Source organism: Hakea prostrata, chromosome 5 (assembly GCF_041222555.1).
Source record: "Hakea prostrata isolate BN-2017 chromosome 5, UWA_Hpros_2, whole genome shotgun sequence".
Lineage (NCBI taxonomy): Eukaryota > Viridiplantae > Streptophyta > Magnoliopsida > Proteales > Proteaceae > Hakea > Hakea prostrata.
In genome coordinates, this window is record NC_142604.1 from 37,938,769 (window position 1) to 37,958,060 (window position 19,292).

General features: G+C 39.1%; 1 protein-coding gene across 1 annotated transcript; it reads left to right on the forward strand.

The window, feature by feature from the left end:
• The first annotated feature begins 17,983 nt into the window (after positions 1 to 17,983).
• LOC149015914 (uncharacterized) lies at positions 17,984 to 19,061 on the forward strand. Its single transcript, XM_089156633.1, has 2 exons — positions 17,984 to 18,671; positions 18,757 to 19,061. Exons 1-2 carry the CDS (start codon positions 17,984 to 17,986, stop codon positions 19,059 to 19,061), a joined length of 993 nt encoding a protein of 330 aa, XP_089012759.1.
• The last annotated feature ends 231 nt before the right edge of the window (positions 19,062 to 19,292 follow it).

A 19,292-nucleotide genomic window follows, 5' to 3' on the forward strand; every position in this document is an offset into this window, starting at 1 on the left:
ACTTCTCGATCGAGAAGCATGAAGCGATCAGAGGAGAGGTCGAGAAGCTGAAGAGTTCGGGCTTTATAGAGGCCATAGAGTGCCCGACGTGGCTGGCCAATGTCATGATGGCGACAAAGTCAAACAGGAAGTGGAGAATGTGTAAAGACTACACAGATCTCAACAAAGCATGCTCGAAGGATTGCTATCCATTACCCTGAATGGATCTTCTGATTGACTCGACCGCAGGATATGAAACGCTAAGTTTCATGGATGCTTATTTGGGCTACAACCAGATTCTGATGAGCAAAGAAGATGAGTAGTTTACAGCTTTGATGATTGACCGGGAAAGCTTTTATTACAAAGTCATGCTGTTCATGTTAAAGAATGCGAGAGCGACCTACTAAAGAGCGGTAAACAAGATTTTCCACAAGCTGATCAGGAAAAACATGGAGGCTTACGTGGACGATATGCTTGTGAAAAGTCTTGAGCGTTCGGGGCATATCACAAATTTGGCAAGGTATTTTTAGTATTGAGAAAATACCAAATGAAATTAAATCCAGAAAAGTGCGCTTCTGGGATGTCTTCGGGCAAGTTTCTGGGGTTCATGGTTTCACAAAGAGGAATCAAGGCTAACCCGGCCAAGATGCAAGCCCTGATCAATATGGAGCCTCCAACGACCGTGCGGGACGTACAATGTGTAATATCCAGCCCTATTCTAACCTTGACCCTGACCCGGATCCACTGTTGTATTCAAGTCCGAGGACCCAAAGCGGTGGAAGAAGAGATTTATGGACCATTCTGATTGATGATCATGATTCGGAGACCGAGCCCATGGACATTGACAATGATACCCCTTGCTTAAATGCATTGTCGGTGTTTAAGGAAAGTCTGCGCATCGGAGAAGATTAATATGGTTGATGTACCAAATGACCTCCTGTGCACAATCCAAAGGTATTCCCCGAAACTAGACTTCTTGATTGAATTGTGGAAGAAAACCTCACTCAATTTGACCTTGTATAGCCTTTCAAATCCCTACTTGAAGTTGCTGTTCTAAACCTGAGTTTCCTGCTGAAAATATTTTGGTCGATCATTTTGGTTGATACCATCGACCAAGGACCATCGACCAAAATATCCTAGTCTGCCAAGTTAATGATTCCATGGAATATTCCTTTTCTATTTAATATGACCTCGAGCCTTGAACCTTTTGCAATCATTTTTCTCACCTGGGAACGTGGGGAGAGCTTCCCAAAGCAGCTCCTTGGTTAGTGTGAAGGGTATCTCATCAAAGACACTTAGTTTATCATTGATTATTGTCTTCATCTTCCACACTAAGGTATGACTCCTCATTCCACTCTCTACCCTACCATTTTCTACTCTTTTCTATTGTCATCTTGTTGATGGGACATTTGGAATGGTGCTGCAACCTTGCAACCACCACTCCAAGTGCCTACTCATGCTCAATCCATGATTCCCTTAGCCATTCATTGATGCTAATGCTTATATCTCATGCCTAGCATATGTATTCCATGATTTACCTATTAACATCATACCATTTGATATCAAACTGAGCTATAGAGTATATTATGTTAGTATATTATGTTCATGTTAAACATTGCCATATGATTCCAATCGAGTTTCTATTAGTTCCTCTAGCTATTGCATGCTATTCCTCATCAATGCAATCAATTCCAACTCATGCCATGATGTTTATCACTTGAACTTGATAGCTCAAATTGGGGCTTTTTAATTGGACCATTGGATTGGGTTAATTCCTTGATTTATAGTGTCCTACTACTGTCGTTAAGTATGCCTCCAAGTTTCAGATTGATCCGAACACCGGAAGACTCATTTCGGACCAAAATCCCCAAAATCCACTATTCTGCCGAAGACAATTTTGGTCGATACTTTTGGTTGATACCATCGACCAAGACCATCGACCAAAGTTGTTGCTGACAGCAACCTTGGTCAGTTTTGACCCAAATGACATCCGATCTTCCCGACTTCTTTTCTAACTTATTATTGATGTTTGTTTAGGGCCTTAACAATTCTATTGGACTATTCTTGGTATTCTCAATTCATCATCAACTCATCCAAGGTAAGGATGGTTATATCCATAAACCTATAAGTCATCAAATATTGAACTGTGCTTTATTCAAAGAATGAAATCCCTAAATTTCTTTCAATCATTATGATACTGTTACATATGTGTTAGAACAGTAACATTTAAATCTTTATACTTTTGTTGTGTTACTTTATCATTTTGGTTTGCTTATGTTTATAATGATTCGTTTCAATATCATGATTTGATTACTATTATGAATATGCATTGGATGCATGAGAAATGATGAGATTGGATGTGTGATTGCTTACGTATGACTTGGGATTGGAGGGTGTCCTACTGACACTTCTGTCCTTGGGCATCGGAGGGAATAGTATGGGATGTTCTCCGATGGTGCCTATCGACACTCTCCCGAGTTATTGGATGACATACATAGGATTGTCTAGTTGTGTGGCTAGGTTCATCCTTGTCGTGTCAAACCCGAATCGGAAGGGCATTGAGACCGAACAACCCGTGGTAGTGTATGGTTGGATGGGCGCTCTAGGCCGGTAACCAATCCGGTAGGGGACATAAACCATGCTACGGACACCTGAAAGGGGCCATTTATTGGTAGAGTTGCATATGGATAGACTTGGGCTCACGGGCGCTCAAGACCGGTAACCAATCCGTGAGAGGATGTGAGAGCTTCCCGTTTACTATATGTGGATGACCAATAGGGTTGATGAGTCCGAAATCCGGGATTTCGCTGACTCTAGTGTGAAGGATACCGGAAAGGATCGCCGGGGGCGAGGAATGGACGTATCTGAATCGACTTGACCGACCGAGTAGATGACTTGCATTGGGCTAGGCTTTCTTGTGACATGCGCCGATACTTGACCAAATGGTGATGTGAGAGAGCGGTGACCGATCCCCTTACCATGGTTTTTTGATGACTTTACCGATCTTCCCCGGGCATTCCCAAGATATGGAAATGGGAGAGTGACTGACGACCCAGAGAAGTACGGTGCTATGACTTAAAGCATGTCTACCTTAGAGACCAGCATTCATAGAGTTAGGCTCATATCTGCATCATATGTTCCATATCACATTGCATTATTATATGTTCTGAATGTGTATGATTTCTAATTATGGAATAACTTCCTTGCTAAGTTCTTCGAACTCATTCCTTTTTGTGCAAATGTTTTGGATTACATTCTAGGTACCGAAGATTACGATGGCACCTCCTATGAGGCGGACTATGATTCCACATACTACCCTCCGGGTAGTGGCGTCGGTGAGGATCCGTATATTGGAGCCGAGGAGGATTACTATCCGCACCGAGGGTTAGCCCCACGGTTGTGCGGGAGAGCGGCAGCTCTGGGTTTACTTCATCCGTCCTGTTGAGGAGACTACCATTAGTATAGAAGAAACCCTAGCATAGTGCCCCATTCCCCTGGTGTATTTGTGGAACCTTGGATATTGTAATTAACTTGTCTTTGAATTATTCTGGTGACATTCGGATATGTAACTAATTTGATTTACTTCTTTTCCGCTGCTCTGAGAGGGTGGCTACCACACCTTCTCACCCTTTATGATTTTGATCACACTTTATTATTATCTATATTCCGCACTCTGATTTAGTTAATCTTATCTTATTAATGATACTTAGTATTAGCTGTTTTTACCATTGATTATTACTGTTCATGATTGTGTTACCGTGTATGTGGGAGGCATGGACCTTAGATCATTGATCCTTGGACTGTGGATCACATCCCGGGTATTCCAAATGGGGTACCGGCTGGGTGGATGTGAAACAATGCCTAACAGAAAGAATTGCATCATTGAGCCGATTCATCTCACAATCAGGAGAAAAATGCCTACCATTCTTCAAAGCTTTGAAGGATCTAAGAGGAAGTAAAGAAGCACGGTGGATGGATGAATGAATGCCAGAAGGCATTTGAGGATCTGAAGGTTAGGTTCGAGAAACCACCCTTACTTTCCCAACCGGAGAAAGGAGAAACTTTACAAGTACCTGGCAACCTCACGTTCGGCCGTAAGTGCAGTCCTCGTACAGGAAAAAGAAAAAAAGCTGTGGCCCATTTACTATGTCAACCATGTACTCTTGGATGCAGAGACCGGATATTCAGCGATCGAGAAACAAGCTCTGGCACTTATGATAGTTGCCCGAAAGCTTAGACCGTACTTCCAAACACACTCGATTAAGGTATTGACCAATTTCCCTTTGAAAAATGTTTTATTTAAACCTGATTTATCTGAAAGAATGGTGGCATGGTTGGTCGAGTTGGGAGAATTCCAAGTGGACTTTAAACCCCGAACTGCTATAAAGGCCCAGGCATTGGCAAACTTTGTAGTAGAATCTACAACCCCGATTGAGGAAGACCACGAACTTAGTATTCCGACCATATGAGATATCTATTTTGATGGTTCAAGCAATAAACATGGATCTGGAGCAGGAGTCCTATTAAGAAGTCTTGGAGGCAGTAACAACGGAGTAGAATATGAGGCCTTCATAGTGGGCCTTCGGTTGGTAAAGGCTATGGCAATAGCTGAGATAACTATTTATAGTGATTCCCAGCTTATTGTCATCAAGTACAAGGAGAATATGGGATCAAAGAGCCCAAACTACAAAAATATCAAGATCTTATCCAAATCCTTAGAGAGGAATTCAAAGATGTCAAAGTATGTCAGATCCAGAGCCAAAATCAAGATGTACTCCATGTAGGACTCTAACACATCAAGCATAGGAAACATCATAAAAAAATATCCAAATGACAACCCTTAATAGGTACTATAGAAACTATAACCCAATATTAGCGGAAATAACTTAACAGTATATTCGATTAGAGCATGGCAAGAAAAACATTGCAGAGCAATTAAGATAAGTATTAAATTGGTATTAAAAAAAAAAAACTGCCTTTATCTTTAAATAAAGATAGCAAGACACTAACTACCCTCCTAAATTGATTTACAGTCTTCTATCCTACTCTAGCAAAGTGACATATTGTTTTGCTGTTCATCTGCATGATATCCTTCACGTCTTTCAGACCTGCAAGTCTTTTAGAATTCGTGCAGGTGGGTCGGTTGTGGCGCCAGTTGTGGTGATTTGTAGGCTAGACAAGGATGATGTATTCTTCTTCTACTCTATTTATTTTCTCAAGATGCGAGTCATTAAGACACTACAGTGAGTGGTTTGAAGGGTTGGGGTTCTTTCTTATACAACAACCTCCTTATACCTACATTTCCATTCAAGTTCTTGTGTACGAGGGATGGCCATGTATTCTGCCTCATTCCCTTCTTCTTCTTTTGTTCCTATTTATCCGATTGCTTAGTTGCTGATTTCGCCAAGTTGGAGCTGCCAGTTCACCCTCCTGCAAAAATTACTATCTCTGCAGGTAAATTAGATGATCTTCAAGAGCGTATCAAGTATACGGTCATGGGTTGGGTAATTGACAATATTGTCATCACCCTGTATGATCTCACTTCTTTTGTCAACCATGCATTGAAAGAAGAGAACTTCAAAATCGATGGGTACCATCTTGTTGAAGGAGCACATGATCGTTTTACTCTTACTTGTCGAATAGAGAAGACCATGCATCTTCTACTCTTCACTCAACCGTGGAATTTCAAGGGCCATCTCCTAGTCTTCCAGCAGTGGGATCTTCGATCCCAGCAACACTGGTTCCTTTTCATTGTGTGGTGATGTGGGTACATATCTTGAAACTTCACTGGCGTTATCACAATCATGATGTGCTTACCCTACTCTTCAATAAAGTTGGCTACGTTCTTGAGCTGGACATTCCTAAAGGAGACGGAGCTCCTCCTTATACAACAGCTGTAAGAATCGTAATCCCGATGAATCAGGATCTTGTGTCCTCAATTATGTTTCAAATCTCCACATCAAAGGTAATTGAGATACACTTTGCATATTGTTGTATGTGTAACAAGGGTATTTTTGTCATTTACTTGTAATTAGGATAGGGTGTGTCGTATGTGTTTATTAGAGGGGCATTTTGGTCCTTTCAGATCAATTGTGTGTTATCATCATATTTGGGGGTTTTAGGGTTATGCTCTCATAACACGATACACACACTCTCTCTCTCTCTCTCTCTCTCTCTCTCTCTCTCTCTCTCTCTCTCTCTCATTCTCCTCTGGTTCTTGCTCTTCCTCTGTTGAGTGGTGGTTTCGGTTGGTATGCCCAAGTGTTGATCTTGCTCTTGTGACTTGGCTCTCATGGTGGTTGAATAGCACTTGCTATTGAAGCGTGAAGACACTTGTTGTGGTGTTCTTGGATCTACACTGGTGAGAGGTTGAAGCTACGGTTCTTCTATAGGTTTTAGGTGTAGTTGTTCCTAGTCTTGTTGCTTACCTTTCATGTCCATGTATAGAGTTCTTATCTCTAGATCTTAGGGCTATAACCTTACCTTTGCTATTGGATAGTTGCATTGCTTGATGAGCTCACTATTCATCCTTGGATGTAGGTCATTGGACCGAACCAATTACATCTGATGTCTTGTTCTCTTTCTTTCTTTCTTGTGTTGTTTCCGCCGCAATTAGGTGCTTTACTTAACATTTTTGGTATCGGAGCTTAAGATTCGGTTCTGGACTTGATCTGTAATTTATTGTTTGATCTTGTTTGCTTCAATCGAAGGTCTCTTTGTATGTTTCTAGTTGATTTGTATTGTTAGAACTGCTGTTTACAATCTTCCTAATCATTCGGTTACTGTTTATACCTAAACCCTAATCTTGACCAAAACCCTAGTTTAGAGTTTACTCAAATTGATTGAGGGTTTTTGTTTACATATCTAATTAACATTGTTTGTATATGAATCCCCTTGTTTATTGATTGAAATAGCAATCCAATTTGGTTGTCTGATTGATACAGTGGTTTGGCCAAAATTGGGGCTTTTATGTTTAATAGCTTAGATATATGAAATTGATGATTAGTTGGTGTTTATAATCTGATATAGAATTTGTTTTGAATTTTTTTAGATTATAAACAATATACAGTTTGCAATTTTCTGATTTTCTAGTTATTGCATAATGTTGAATTATACTTTGTTAATATTAAACTTGATTTATATTCTGTTGTTCATCATTAATCTGTTACTTAACTTCTTGAATTAGTTTTGATATTTTCTGACTGTTATAATTTCAGAAGTTGTTTGATTAAAGTCTAAAATTGATTAAGTTGTTAATATTTAAAGTGTTACTATTCTGATTTGTTAGATAAATTCTAATTGTTATTTCTTTATTCTTTTATCATGGCCCCAACCTAATATGAATTGGAAAAAATTGATGGTAAGGGTGATTTTATGGTATGGAAGAACAGAATGCATGCCATTCTAGTTCAGAATAGATGCCATAAGGCAATGAAGGTAGATAAAGAGGTCTCTAAAATTTCTAAGGAAGGTAAAGAGGCTTCTTCATCTATGACTGAAGAAGAAAGGGAAGATATGCAAGATCTTTGCTATAGCACTATAATTTTGCACTTGAGTAATACTGTTATGAGAAGAGTAAGAGATTGTAAGACTGTAGCCCAAGTTTGGCTTAAACTTGAACAACTTTATATGGCTGCATCTGTTCCTAATGTTACCTTATTGAAAGAACAACTATTTAGTTTTAAAATGGATGCTTCTAAGAGTCTTACTGATAATGTAGAGGAATTTTATAAATTGTCATGTGATTTGGCTGATTTAGATGAGGAATTTTCTGATAATACCCTTCCTGTCCTATTATTGAATGCTATTAAATATGGTAGAAAATTTATAACCCTTGATGATGTGATGGAAACATTGAAAATTAGGGATATAGAGTGAAAACTGAGAAGAAGGGAAAGCATGTGAGTGAGGGTTTGTATGTCAATTCTAAAAATAGAAGTGTTTATGAAACTAAGAAGAAGTTTAATAATAATAAGAAAAAGAAAGTTTGTTGCAAAGAATGGTAATGCAAGTACAAATCAGAATTTTAATGGAAAGTTTAATAATAATAAAAGAATCTATTATTATTGTAAGAAAGAAGGACATAATAGAAAGTATTATAGAGAGAGGCTTCAAAAGAAGCAAAATGAGAATGGAAATGAGAGAATGGAAGCTACACATGTGGTTGATGTGACTAGTGATGCACTAGTGGTGTCCCCTTGTAGTGATCATGATGCTTGGATCTTAGATTCAGGCTGTATTTTCCATATGACTCCTAGAAGAGAGTGGTTTATCACTTTTGAGTCCATTAGAGGTGGTAAGGTGTTAATGGGAAATGATCATGCATGTGATGTTTTGGGGATTGGATCTATTAGACTAAGAATGAATGATGGGACTATTAGAGATTTAGAAAAGGTGAGACATGTATCTGGACTTAGGAGAAACCTCCTGTCCTTGAGTCAGCTTGATTCTAGGGGTTTTCATTACACCTCTAGGGATGGTTCTCTTAGGGTTATGAGGGGTAGTAGTGTTGTACTAACTGCTGATTTGAAGAATGATTTATATTTCTTAAATGGAAGTGTGGTTTTAGGGGCTACATCAGTCTTTAGTGGGGTTATTAGTGAGGTGGAGCTTTGGCATAGGAGATTAGGTCACATTAGTAGTAAGGGTCTTGGACACTTGTATAAAAATGGTCAAATAAGCCTTAAAAAGTTTAGCCCTTTGACTTTTTGTGATGTGTGTGCCATGGGTAAGCTCCATAAGACTAAAATTTCTCATTCTTCATATAAGACCTCTCATGTACTTGAATATATACATTCTGATTTGTGGGGAAGTCCAAATGTACCTTTGTCTCTTTCAGGTGCCCAATATTTCTTGTCTATTATTGATGATTATTCTAGAAAGACTTGGCTGTATTTTCTTAGAGATAAGTCTGCTGTCTTTGATAAATTTCTAGAATGGAAAGTCTTGGTTGAAAATCAAACTGAGAAGAAAGTCAAGAAACTTAGGACTGATAATGACCTTGAATTTGTGAATGAAAAGTGTCTGATTTTTTGTAAGGAACATGGAATAATTAGACATAGGACATGCACATATACTCCTCAGCAGAATGGAGTGGCTGAGAGGATGAATAGGACAATCATGGATAGAGTTAGGTGCATGTTGATTGAATCTGGCCTAAGTAAGAAATTTTGGGCTGAAGCTGCTAGTACAGCTTGTTATGTCATAAATAAATCTCCTTGTTCCTCAATTGACTTTGAAACACCTGATTTTATGTGGAGTAATGTACATGCTGATTACAATATGTTAAAACCCTTTGGTTGTATTTGTTTTGTTCATCAAAGTAAGGGTAAACTAAAGCCTAGGGGTAGGAAGTTTGTCTTCCTAGGGTATCCTTTAGGTGTTAAAGGACATAGGCTTTGGTGTTTACAAGAAAAGAAGATTGTAATTAGTAGAGATGTTAAGTTCAATGAACTTGAATTTCTGAAAATTGATTCATCTAGTGTTAGACCTAACTCCCATGATCTAGATAAGACTACATTTGAGGTGGAGTTACGGGATAAATCTGAAATTGAATATGATGAATCTGATCCAATTGTTGTCGATGATGATTTAGAAGCTGGTGGTCCTTTGGCAGTTAAAGAGGAGCTAGAAGATGAGGATCCATTAGATGGTTATTTATTGGCTAGAGATAGTTCTAAAAGAGAGATTAAGAGGCCTTCTAGATATGCTAATATGTGTGAATCTAATTATGGTCCAAATCTAATTTCTTATGCTCTTAATGTGGCTGACCAGCTTGAGGGATGTGAGCCTAGGACCTATAAAGAGTCTCTTGAATGTGGGGACAGCAAGCATTGGCTTGTTGCCATGAAAGATGAAATGGAATCTTTAATAAAAAATCAGACTTGGACTCTTGTGAATAGACCCAAAGAAAAGAAACTAATTGGTTATAAGTGGGTTTATAAATTTAAGGTTGGTATTCCTGGTGTAGAACAACCTAGATATAAGGCAAGATTAGTTGCTAAGGGTTATTCTCAGGTTGAGGGAATAGATTATAATGAAGTGTTTTCACCTGTTGTGAAACATACTTCTATTAGAGTGCTTCTTGCCCTTGCTGCTATTTTTGATCTTGAACTTGAACAATTGAATGTTAAAACTGCATTCTTGAATGGTAAGTTGGATGAGCAAATATATATGGTTTAGCCTGAGAGCTTTGTTGTTAAGGGGAGTGGGACTAAGGTCTGTTTGTTGTTGAGGTCTTTGTATGGCTTAAAACAATCACCTAGGCAATGGTATAGAAGATTTGATGAATTCATGCTCAAGAATAGATTTAAGAGAAGCTATTGTGATAATTGTGTTTATTATTGTGAGTTTAGTCCTAATTCTTTCATTTATCTCTTGCTTTATGTTGATGATATGCTTATTGCATCAAAGGATAAATTTCAAATTTGTAAACTTAAGTCTATGTTGAAATCTGATTTTGAAATGAAAGATTTAGGGGCTGCTAAAAGGATTCTTGGCATTGATATTCATAGGGATAGGCCTAGTGGTGTTTTGACATTGTCTCAAGTTGGTTATATTCATAAACTTATTAATAAGTTTGGACATGATAATATCAAGACTGTTAATACTCCTCTTGGTGCTCATTTTAAGCTTAGAATGGATTTTAATGCTGCTATAACTGATAGACCATATCAAGAATGTGTAGGTAGCCTCATGTATTCTATGGTTTGTTGTAGACTTGATATTACTTATTCGGTTGGTCTTGTTTGTAGATACATGAGTAGGCCTTATGATTCACATTGGGATGCAGTTATGTGATTGTTGAGATATTTGAAAAATTCTACATCTTATAAGGTTGTTTTATTGGGAATAATACTAGGATGTAGCCACGTGTGTGGTACATTCTTTATATATATTGATGTACAGTATCATACTTAGTTAATGAGAAATAAGATTGTTTTGTCCTTTATGGTATCAGGCTTTTCTAGAGTTGAGTCAAATCTAGCTTTTCTACTAAAGTCTCGTTTCTTGTGCAAAAGTTCTTGGTTTTCGTGAACTTTTCTTGCTTTTTCTTTTGAAAACGGTTATTTCTTCAAGCTTCTCTCATGGCTTCTTCGTCTGATTCACCGGTTTCTCCTTCGTCTTCTACCTATCCATATCCTAGCAATCTGAATGTGGCGAATTTTGTCACTCTTCGTTTGAGATCTGAGAACTATTTGTTATGGCATACTCAGATTGTTTCCTTGGTGGAAAGTCAAGATTTGTTAGGGTTTATCATCAAGTAGTCCGCTCCTCCAGATCGTTTGATCCAATCTGCAGTTGGAGAAATGGTTTCTAATCCTGCTTATTCTCTGTGGTTACGTACTGATCGTCTTGTCAAAGCGTGGATCACAGGGACTCTTTCTGAGGATGTGCTCGGTCTTGCTTACGGTGTTCAATCTGCTGTTGATTTGTGGAAATTTTTTGTTTGATTCTTTTGCACAAACGTCTGAGGCTAGGGAGTTTGAGTTGCTTTCTCGTCTTCATTTTCTTCGCAAGCGTGATACTCAGTCTCTTACTGATTTCTTGCTTCGATTTAAGACCCTATGTGATCAATTGTCCGCCATTGGTAAGCCGGTTCCCGATCAACGGAAGGTGTTTCTACTTCTTACAAATCTTGGATCTCGTTATTGAATCGTTCGCTACCACGATGCTCAAGCCACCAGTTCCATCTTACGCTGAACTAATTCCACTGTTGCAGAGTCATGATCTGCGTAGCCGTGGTGTTCTTGATGATCCACCACATTCTAATATGGTGTTTTTTGGCACTCAATCCTCTCGGGGATCCCGTGGTGGTCGTCATAATTTTGGCGGTGGTTTTCGTGGTGGTCGCTGTGTTTTTCGTGGATTTCGTGGTGGTTCTGCGTTTCGTGGAGGTTCTGGTTTTACCTCTTATAATAGGGGTTTTGCTCCTTTGGTACAACCTTCTGGTACTTTCGGTTCGTCTCCCTCGAATCAAGAGAATCAACCTCCTGGTGTTTCTGGTTCTTCAGCTATTTCTGAATCGTCTACCTCAAGCTCTCCTTTGAAGTGTCAGATTTGCAAGAAACCAGGGCATGATGCTCTTCGTTGTTGGAGTCATTATGATAATGCGTATCAAGCAGAAGGGATTCCAAGGGCTTTAGGTGCTATGCGTTTGAATACTCTTCAAGATCCTGGGTGGCTTCCTGACTCTGGTGCTACTGATCATGTCACTACTACACCAGGTACTCTCTGTAATACACATTTTTTTCCTGGTAATTCCAGTTTAATGGTTGGTAATGGAGCATTTCTACCGATCACTCATATTGGAGATAGTATAGTGTCTGGTTTGCCTTTGAAGGATGTTTTGGTTGTACCTTCTATTCAGAAAAATTTGGTTTCGATTGCAAAACTAACTCATGATACTGGATGCTCTGTGGAATTTACTGCATCTGGTTTTTGTGTTAAGGATCCTGTGAATCAGAAGGTCCTGGCATCGGGGAGTAGCAGAGATGGTTTGTATGTTTTTGATGGATCTACTAATACCTGTGTTACTGGTAACATTTCTGAATCTTCTTCTTCTTGTGAAGTTATGTTTTCCTCAAAGAATATTGCTGGTTCTGAGGAATTATGGCACCAACGTCTTGGTCATCCATATTCTAGAGTTACTTCCTATCTTCATTCAACTGGTCTTATTAAAGTTACTGCTAAAAATAAACGTTTGTGTCATGGGTGTCAGTCTAGCAAGAGTGCTCATTTGCCTTATACCTCTTCTTTTACCCGTGCTTTGATTCCCTTAGAACGTGTTCATTGTGATCTATGGGGAAAGGCTCCCATTGCTAGTGTTCAACGGTTTCGTTATTATTGTTTGTTTGTGGATGATTATTCAAGATTTACTTGGTTATATCCACTTTGGAAGAAATCTGAATTCTTTTCTTGTTTTCTTCTGTTTCAAGCCTTGGTTGAGCGTCAGTTTGGTTCAAAAATCAAGGTTTTTCGGAGTGATGGTGGAGGAGAGTTTGTTCTCCATTGCTTTTCGGGCACATTTAGCTTCTCGGGGTATCATTCATCCTTTTTTCCTGTCCCCACACTCCTTCTCAAAATAGTATTGTGGAACGTAAACACCGTCATCTTGTTGAATTGGGACTAGCTTTAATGTTTCATGCCTCAGTTCCATTGCGTTATTGGGTTGAGGCTTTTCTAACTTCAGTTTTTCTTATTAATCGATTACCTTCTAAAGTGTTAGCGATGGATTCTCCTCTTCATGTATTGTTTGGTCGGACTCCTCGGTATTCAGCTCTTCGGGTTTTTGGCTCTACTTGTTTTCCATGCTTAAGGTCTTATGCTTCTCATAAGTTTGAGCCAAGGTCTCTTGCTTGTGTATTTTTGGGCTATTGTGATAAACATAAAGGATATCGCTGTCTTCATATTCCAACCAACAGAGTTTACATTTCTAGAGATGTTCTTTTTGATGAGCAAGTATTTCCTTTCAACAACACTTCTGTTTCTGCTTCTACAAAGTTGCTTGATTTGTGTACTTTTGAAGGGTGGACAAGTTATGATACTTCTGCAGTTTCTGCTGACTTAAACCCAAAACAGGTGTCTTTTGATAATGGTTTACATTCTTGGTTTTCTGCTGATTCTACTTCTTCCTTTCAAGGTGATAATGTTGGAGCTTGTTCGGGTTATGTTGCTTCTGGAGTAGAGTCTGCTACTGCTGTTCAGGATACTAGTTTGTCCTCTGATTTGGGCTGTAATTGTTTGAATAATTGTAATAATACTTTGGACTGTGATGGACATTCAAATGTGGCCCAGCCCACTAATTCTTTGGATTTACATGGTATTGTAACACCTACTGATCAGCCCACTACTTCTGGTTTGCACAATACATTGGACTGTGTTGGATATTCACATGTGGCCCAGCCCACTAATCTTTTGGATTTAAATGCTATTGTACCACTTGTTGATCAGCCTACTACTTCTGGTTTGCACAATGATGTTTTGGGTTCTGCAGAGCATAGTTCACCTAGTATTGCTTCTACAAATGATTCTCCTATAGTTCCTAATATCCATTCTATGGTCACCAGGTCCAAGATAGGTGTGTATAAGCCTAATCCACGCTATGTGCTTTCCATCTCTACTATACCATCCGAACCTTGTTCTGTTAGAGCTGCACTTGCACACCCTGGTTGGACTGCAGTGATGCAAGATGAAATGGATGCCTTGGCTGTTAATAACACTTGGACTTTGGTCCCTCGCACTTCGGATATGAACATTGTTAGCTGTAAATGGATTTATAAAACCAAGTTAAAAGCTGATGGCTCCTTGGAGCGTCTTAAAGCTCGTCTAGTTGCTAGAGGCTTTACTCAACGTGAAGGTATCGATTTCTTTGAAACCTTTAGTCCGGTTGTCAAACCTGGGTCCATTCGCCTTATTTTAAGTGTTGCTACCATGTTACAATGGCCTTTACATCAACTTGATGTTAAGAATGCTTTTCTTCATGGTAATCTTCGTATACCGGTTTATATGACGCAACCTCCAGGGTTTACTGATTCCACTATGCCTGATCATGTTTGCCAGTTACATCGGCCTTTATATGGTTTGCGTCAGGCTCCACGGGCTTGGTATGATTGCTTTAGCACCTTTCTTTTGGAGTTTGGTTTTACCTGCAGTGTCTCTGATAGTTTTCTATTTGTTTATCGTTCTGGAGATCGTCTTTTGTTGCTTCTCCTTTATGTTGACGATATTGTGCTTACTAGCAATAATGCAACTTTTCTTCACTCGTTTATTTCCACTTTGAGTTCCACATTCGCCATGAAGGACCTGGGACCGCTTCATTATTTTTTGGGTATTGAGGTGACTCCTACATCTTATGGTTTGTTTCTTTCTCAAAAGAAGTATGCGACTGATCTACTTCGTCGTGCTCGAATGTGTGATGTTAAATCTGTTGCTACTCCTATGGTTGCCCCTTCTATGATGCTTGTTGATTCTCGGCCGTTTTTGGATGTCACTTTGTTTCAAAGTATAGTTGGCGGACTCCAATATTTGACGATGACTCGTCCTGATCTTTCCTTTGCTGTTAATACTGTTTGTCAATCCATGCATGCACCAACCATTGGTGACTTCATTGCCGTGAAACGTCTTTTACGTTATGTTAGAGGTTCTTTGGATTTTGGCATCCGTATTCAGCGTGATAGTTCTTTTCAGTTGCTTGGTTTCTCTGACGCCGATTGGGCAGGATGTCCTACTACTCGCCGTTCTACTACTGGTTTTTGTACTTTTTTGGGCATGAATTGTATTTCTTGGAGTGCTAAGAAGCAGCCTACTGTCTCTCGGTCAAGTACGGAGGCTGAATATCGTGCTCTTGCTTCCACTACCGCTGAGCTTACTTGGTTAAGTTTTCTACTTCGGGATATTGGCATTCCTCAATTTCAGCCTACTATTTTGTATTGTGATAATCAGAGTGCTCTTCATATGACAGTCAATCCTGTGTTTCATGAACGAACGAAGCACATTGAGTTGGATTATCATTTTGTGCGGGAGAAAGTGGCCCTGGGGCATCTTGTTACACAATTTGTCCCTTCTCATAAACAGCTTGCTGATATGTTTACTAAAGCACTTCCCCGTCGCGAGTTTCTTGCCTTATGTTCCAAACTTGGCCTTGCATGTCGGCCGAGTTTGCGGGGGGGGGTATTGGGAATAATACTAGGATGTAGCCACGTGTGTGGTACATTCTTTATATATATTGATGTACAGTATCATACTTAGTTAATGAGAAATAAGATTGTTTTGTCCTTTATGTTTATGATAATTCTTGTTTCAATAAGCTTAGCATTATTAGGTATTGTGACTTTGATTTTGCTGCTGATTTGGATAAAAGAAGATCCATAACTGGGTACTTGTTTACTGTTGGTGGGAATTTGGTGAGTTGGAAGTCAACACTCCAACATGTGGTGGCACTTTCAACCATTGAGGCTGAGTATATTGCCTTGTCTGATGCTGTTAAGGAATGCATGTGGCTTAAGGGGCTTCTAGGGGAGCTTGGTTTTAATGATTTGCATTCTCTTGTTTATTGTGATTCCCAGAGTGCTTTGTGTCTTGCTAAGAACAGTGTGTATCATGATAGAACAAAGCATGTTGATGTAAAACTGCACTTTATTAGAGATATAATTGCTAAGGGCTTCTTAGCTGTGTGTAAGATAGATACTTCTATTAACCCTGCAGATATTATGACTAACGTAGTACCTGTTGATAAGTTTAAGTCTGCTTTAAACTTGTTAAAGTTATTATCTCTATAGTTTGTTTTACATTTCTTTTTATATTTATTTGATGGGTTTATGTTGACTCTCAGGTTTATGCAACATCAAAATAGCAAAGTCAAGGTGGAAAATGTTGTATATGTAATAGGGGTATTTCTGTCATTTACTTGTAATTAGGATAGGGTGTGTCTTATGTGTTTGTTAGAGGGGCAATTTGGTCCTTTGAGCTCCATTGTGTGTTATCATCATATTTGGGGGTTTTAGGGTTATGCTCTCATAACACGATACACACTTTCTCTCTCTCTTCTCTCTCATTCTCCTCTGGTTCTTGCTCTTCCTCTGTTGAGTGGTGGTTTCGGTTGGTGCTTTACTAACACATATGAACTTCGCCCTTCGAACATATGCTCCTACTGCATTCGATTGGGCCACACAAGAAAAGTTTGCTGGTTTTAGAGGGATACAGGTAACTCGAGTTCCTCCTCAAATCCCATTGATCTTAAGTATTCCATCCCCCCAGTGGCCATTCCAGCGAAACATCATGGATTTGTAAAGATGGTTAAGGAGTTATATGAGCAGGCTTATAATGGATCATTTCAAGTGGATCCCAATTTATTTAATGGTCCATTGCCTCAGGACCGGGAGGAAGCATTGAAACGTAGCTTCCTAAAATTGGCCTTCATCTTCTAGTTTAACCAACACAAATGCTTGGCCATGTCATCCTCGCCAGCGGCATCAATCTCCAAGCCATGCAAAATTCCAACATAAGGTAGAATGTCAACAGTTCTTGATTTTGACATGCACTTTATAGTTCATCATCTTAATACTCCCAACACTCTCTTGGGATTTTTGCACTCAAGTTCTCCAAATTCTACCCTGGATTCGATGATGAATTATTCGCCACCACCAGCTCCACCTTCTTCCCCCGTACAGAATGTTGAACTATTAATGCCAGCATTATCAGCTGAAGACCTACATGCTCTTATTTTGGCTCACTTTCCTTCTTCACTTGCATCAACCGAGAAGAGTAAAGGTAAAAAAAATATGCACATCATTTGAACTACCTTGTAAAAGGAAACTAGAGCTACATGAATTACCCCCCACTGGTAGTCTAAAATGTATTGAGGCCATGATGACCAGCTGCGAAGGGTCATCCGAGGGGAAATGAAAGGGTTGTTGTTGAATTGTCAAGGACTGGGCCGATCCTCAATTCAAAAAGAAATTCATGCTATAGTAAGAAAGCATAGGCTATCTTTTGTTTTTCTTTCTGAAGTCAAGTCTATTCAAGTGGATGCTAGTTTGTTTTGTGAACAATTAGGGTTTTCCAAGTGTGTTTTTGTTCCCCTTAAATGTTGTGCTGGTGAGCTTGTATTTTGTTGGAGTGACAATATTAAAGTTGATGTAATGTGGTTTTCTTCGTGGTGTGTTCATCTTCTTGTTGGCGAGACTAATGATTTATGGTATCTGACTTGTGTGTACTTAAGCTCGCTTCCTCATATTCAGAAGCATCAATGGCAAACATTATTAAATATGGGATCTTTCATTGACAAACCTTGGGCAATTGGTAGTGACTGGAATTCGTATTTGGCAATTGATGATTGGCAAGGGGGTAGACCACTCTCTTCTTCATCTTTATTACCATTTCAATCATTTGTTCAAGAATTTGGTCTGCTTAGTTCCATCTATAGGCAATAAATTTAACATGGACAAACAAGCAAAAGGTTTCCCATCATATTGAAGGGTTCCTAGATAGGGTTGTATGTAATATGGAGTGGTTTTCAAAATTTCCTGAGGCCAGCACTTCTCATGTTTCGGTGGCCAACTCAAACCATAGGGCACTATTACTCAAAATGGAATCATTGTCATGCCTTCATCGCAGACCATTCAAGTTTGAGGTTTTTTGGACCCATGAAGAATCCTATGCAGCTCTTATTCAACAGTCATGGGCTATCCTAGTTAAAGGATCTCCTTCTTATACTCGGCCAAAGAAATTATTAAGGTTATTCTCTTCCCTATGCAGCTGGAATAAAAAGAAGGTGAAACGGCTTGAGCTCAAGGAGAAAGCAATCAGGAAATCCATTGCTATTCACGAAAGTGTAAATTTGGTGGATAGGTTGGAAAATGGGTATATTGAGGAAAAGCGAAGGGTGACACTGCTAAAGTTGAATCTTCAGCAACAAACTGATATGTGGAGACAAAAATCTCGTTTTGATTGGCTGATGCATGGAGAGCGTAACTCTCGCTATTTTCATCAGAGTACTTTGGTTCGTAGGGCCAGAAATAAGATTAGGCAACTTGCTCATAATGATCTGACTTTTACGGATCATAGTGATATAGCTTCAGCTTTTGAGCAGCATTTCAAGCATATATTTTCGTCAGCCCATACTATGCCCTCAAAATCTTATTTCATGCCCATTGCAAACAGGGTAACCGAGGATGAACAAATCTTGGCGGGTGAGACCTTTTTCATCAGCAAAAATTAAAGACGCGGTGTTTGGTATGAACAGTCTTAAATCTCCTAGACCTGATGGTTTTCCAGGGATATTTTATCAGAATGCATGGGAGTCTATTAAAGCGGATGTGGAGGCAATGGTGTTTCAATTCTATCAATCAGGTACATTTACCTTAGCTCATAATGACACTTTCATCACTCTTATCCCTAAGACTGATACCCCTCAGGGGGTGGGAGATTATAGGCCAATTAGTTTGTGCAATACAAGCTGTAAAATCTTATCGAAACTTCTGGTGAACCAGCTCAAACATATTCTCCCACATGATTTCTTTTCAACAAAATGGCATTGTCAAAGTTCGGCATATTCAGAACAACATTTTAATAGCTCATGAGATCCTCACAAAACTAAATAGACACAAGAACAGAAAGACAAGGCTTATGGCTATCAAGCTTGATATGAGCAAAGCCTATGGCAGACTGGAATGGAGTTTTCTTAAACAAGCTCTTATCTCTTATGGTTTTCCTCACTAATGGATAGAGTGGATTATGTTTTGTGTGCAATCAGTGAAATATTCTATTCTAGTTAATGGATCTATCTCTAGCAATTTCATTCCCTCTAGGGG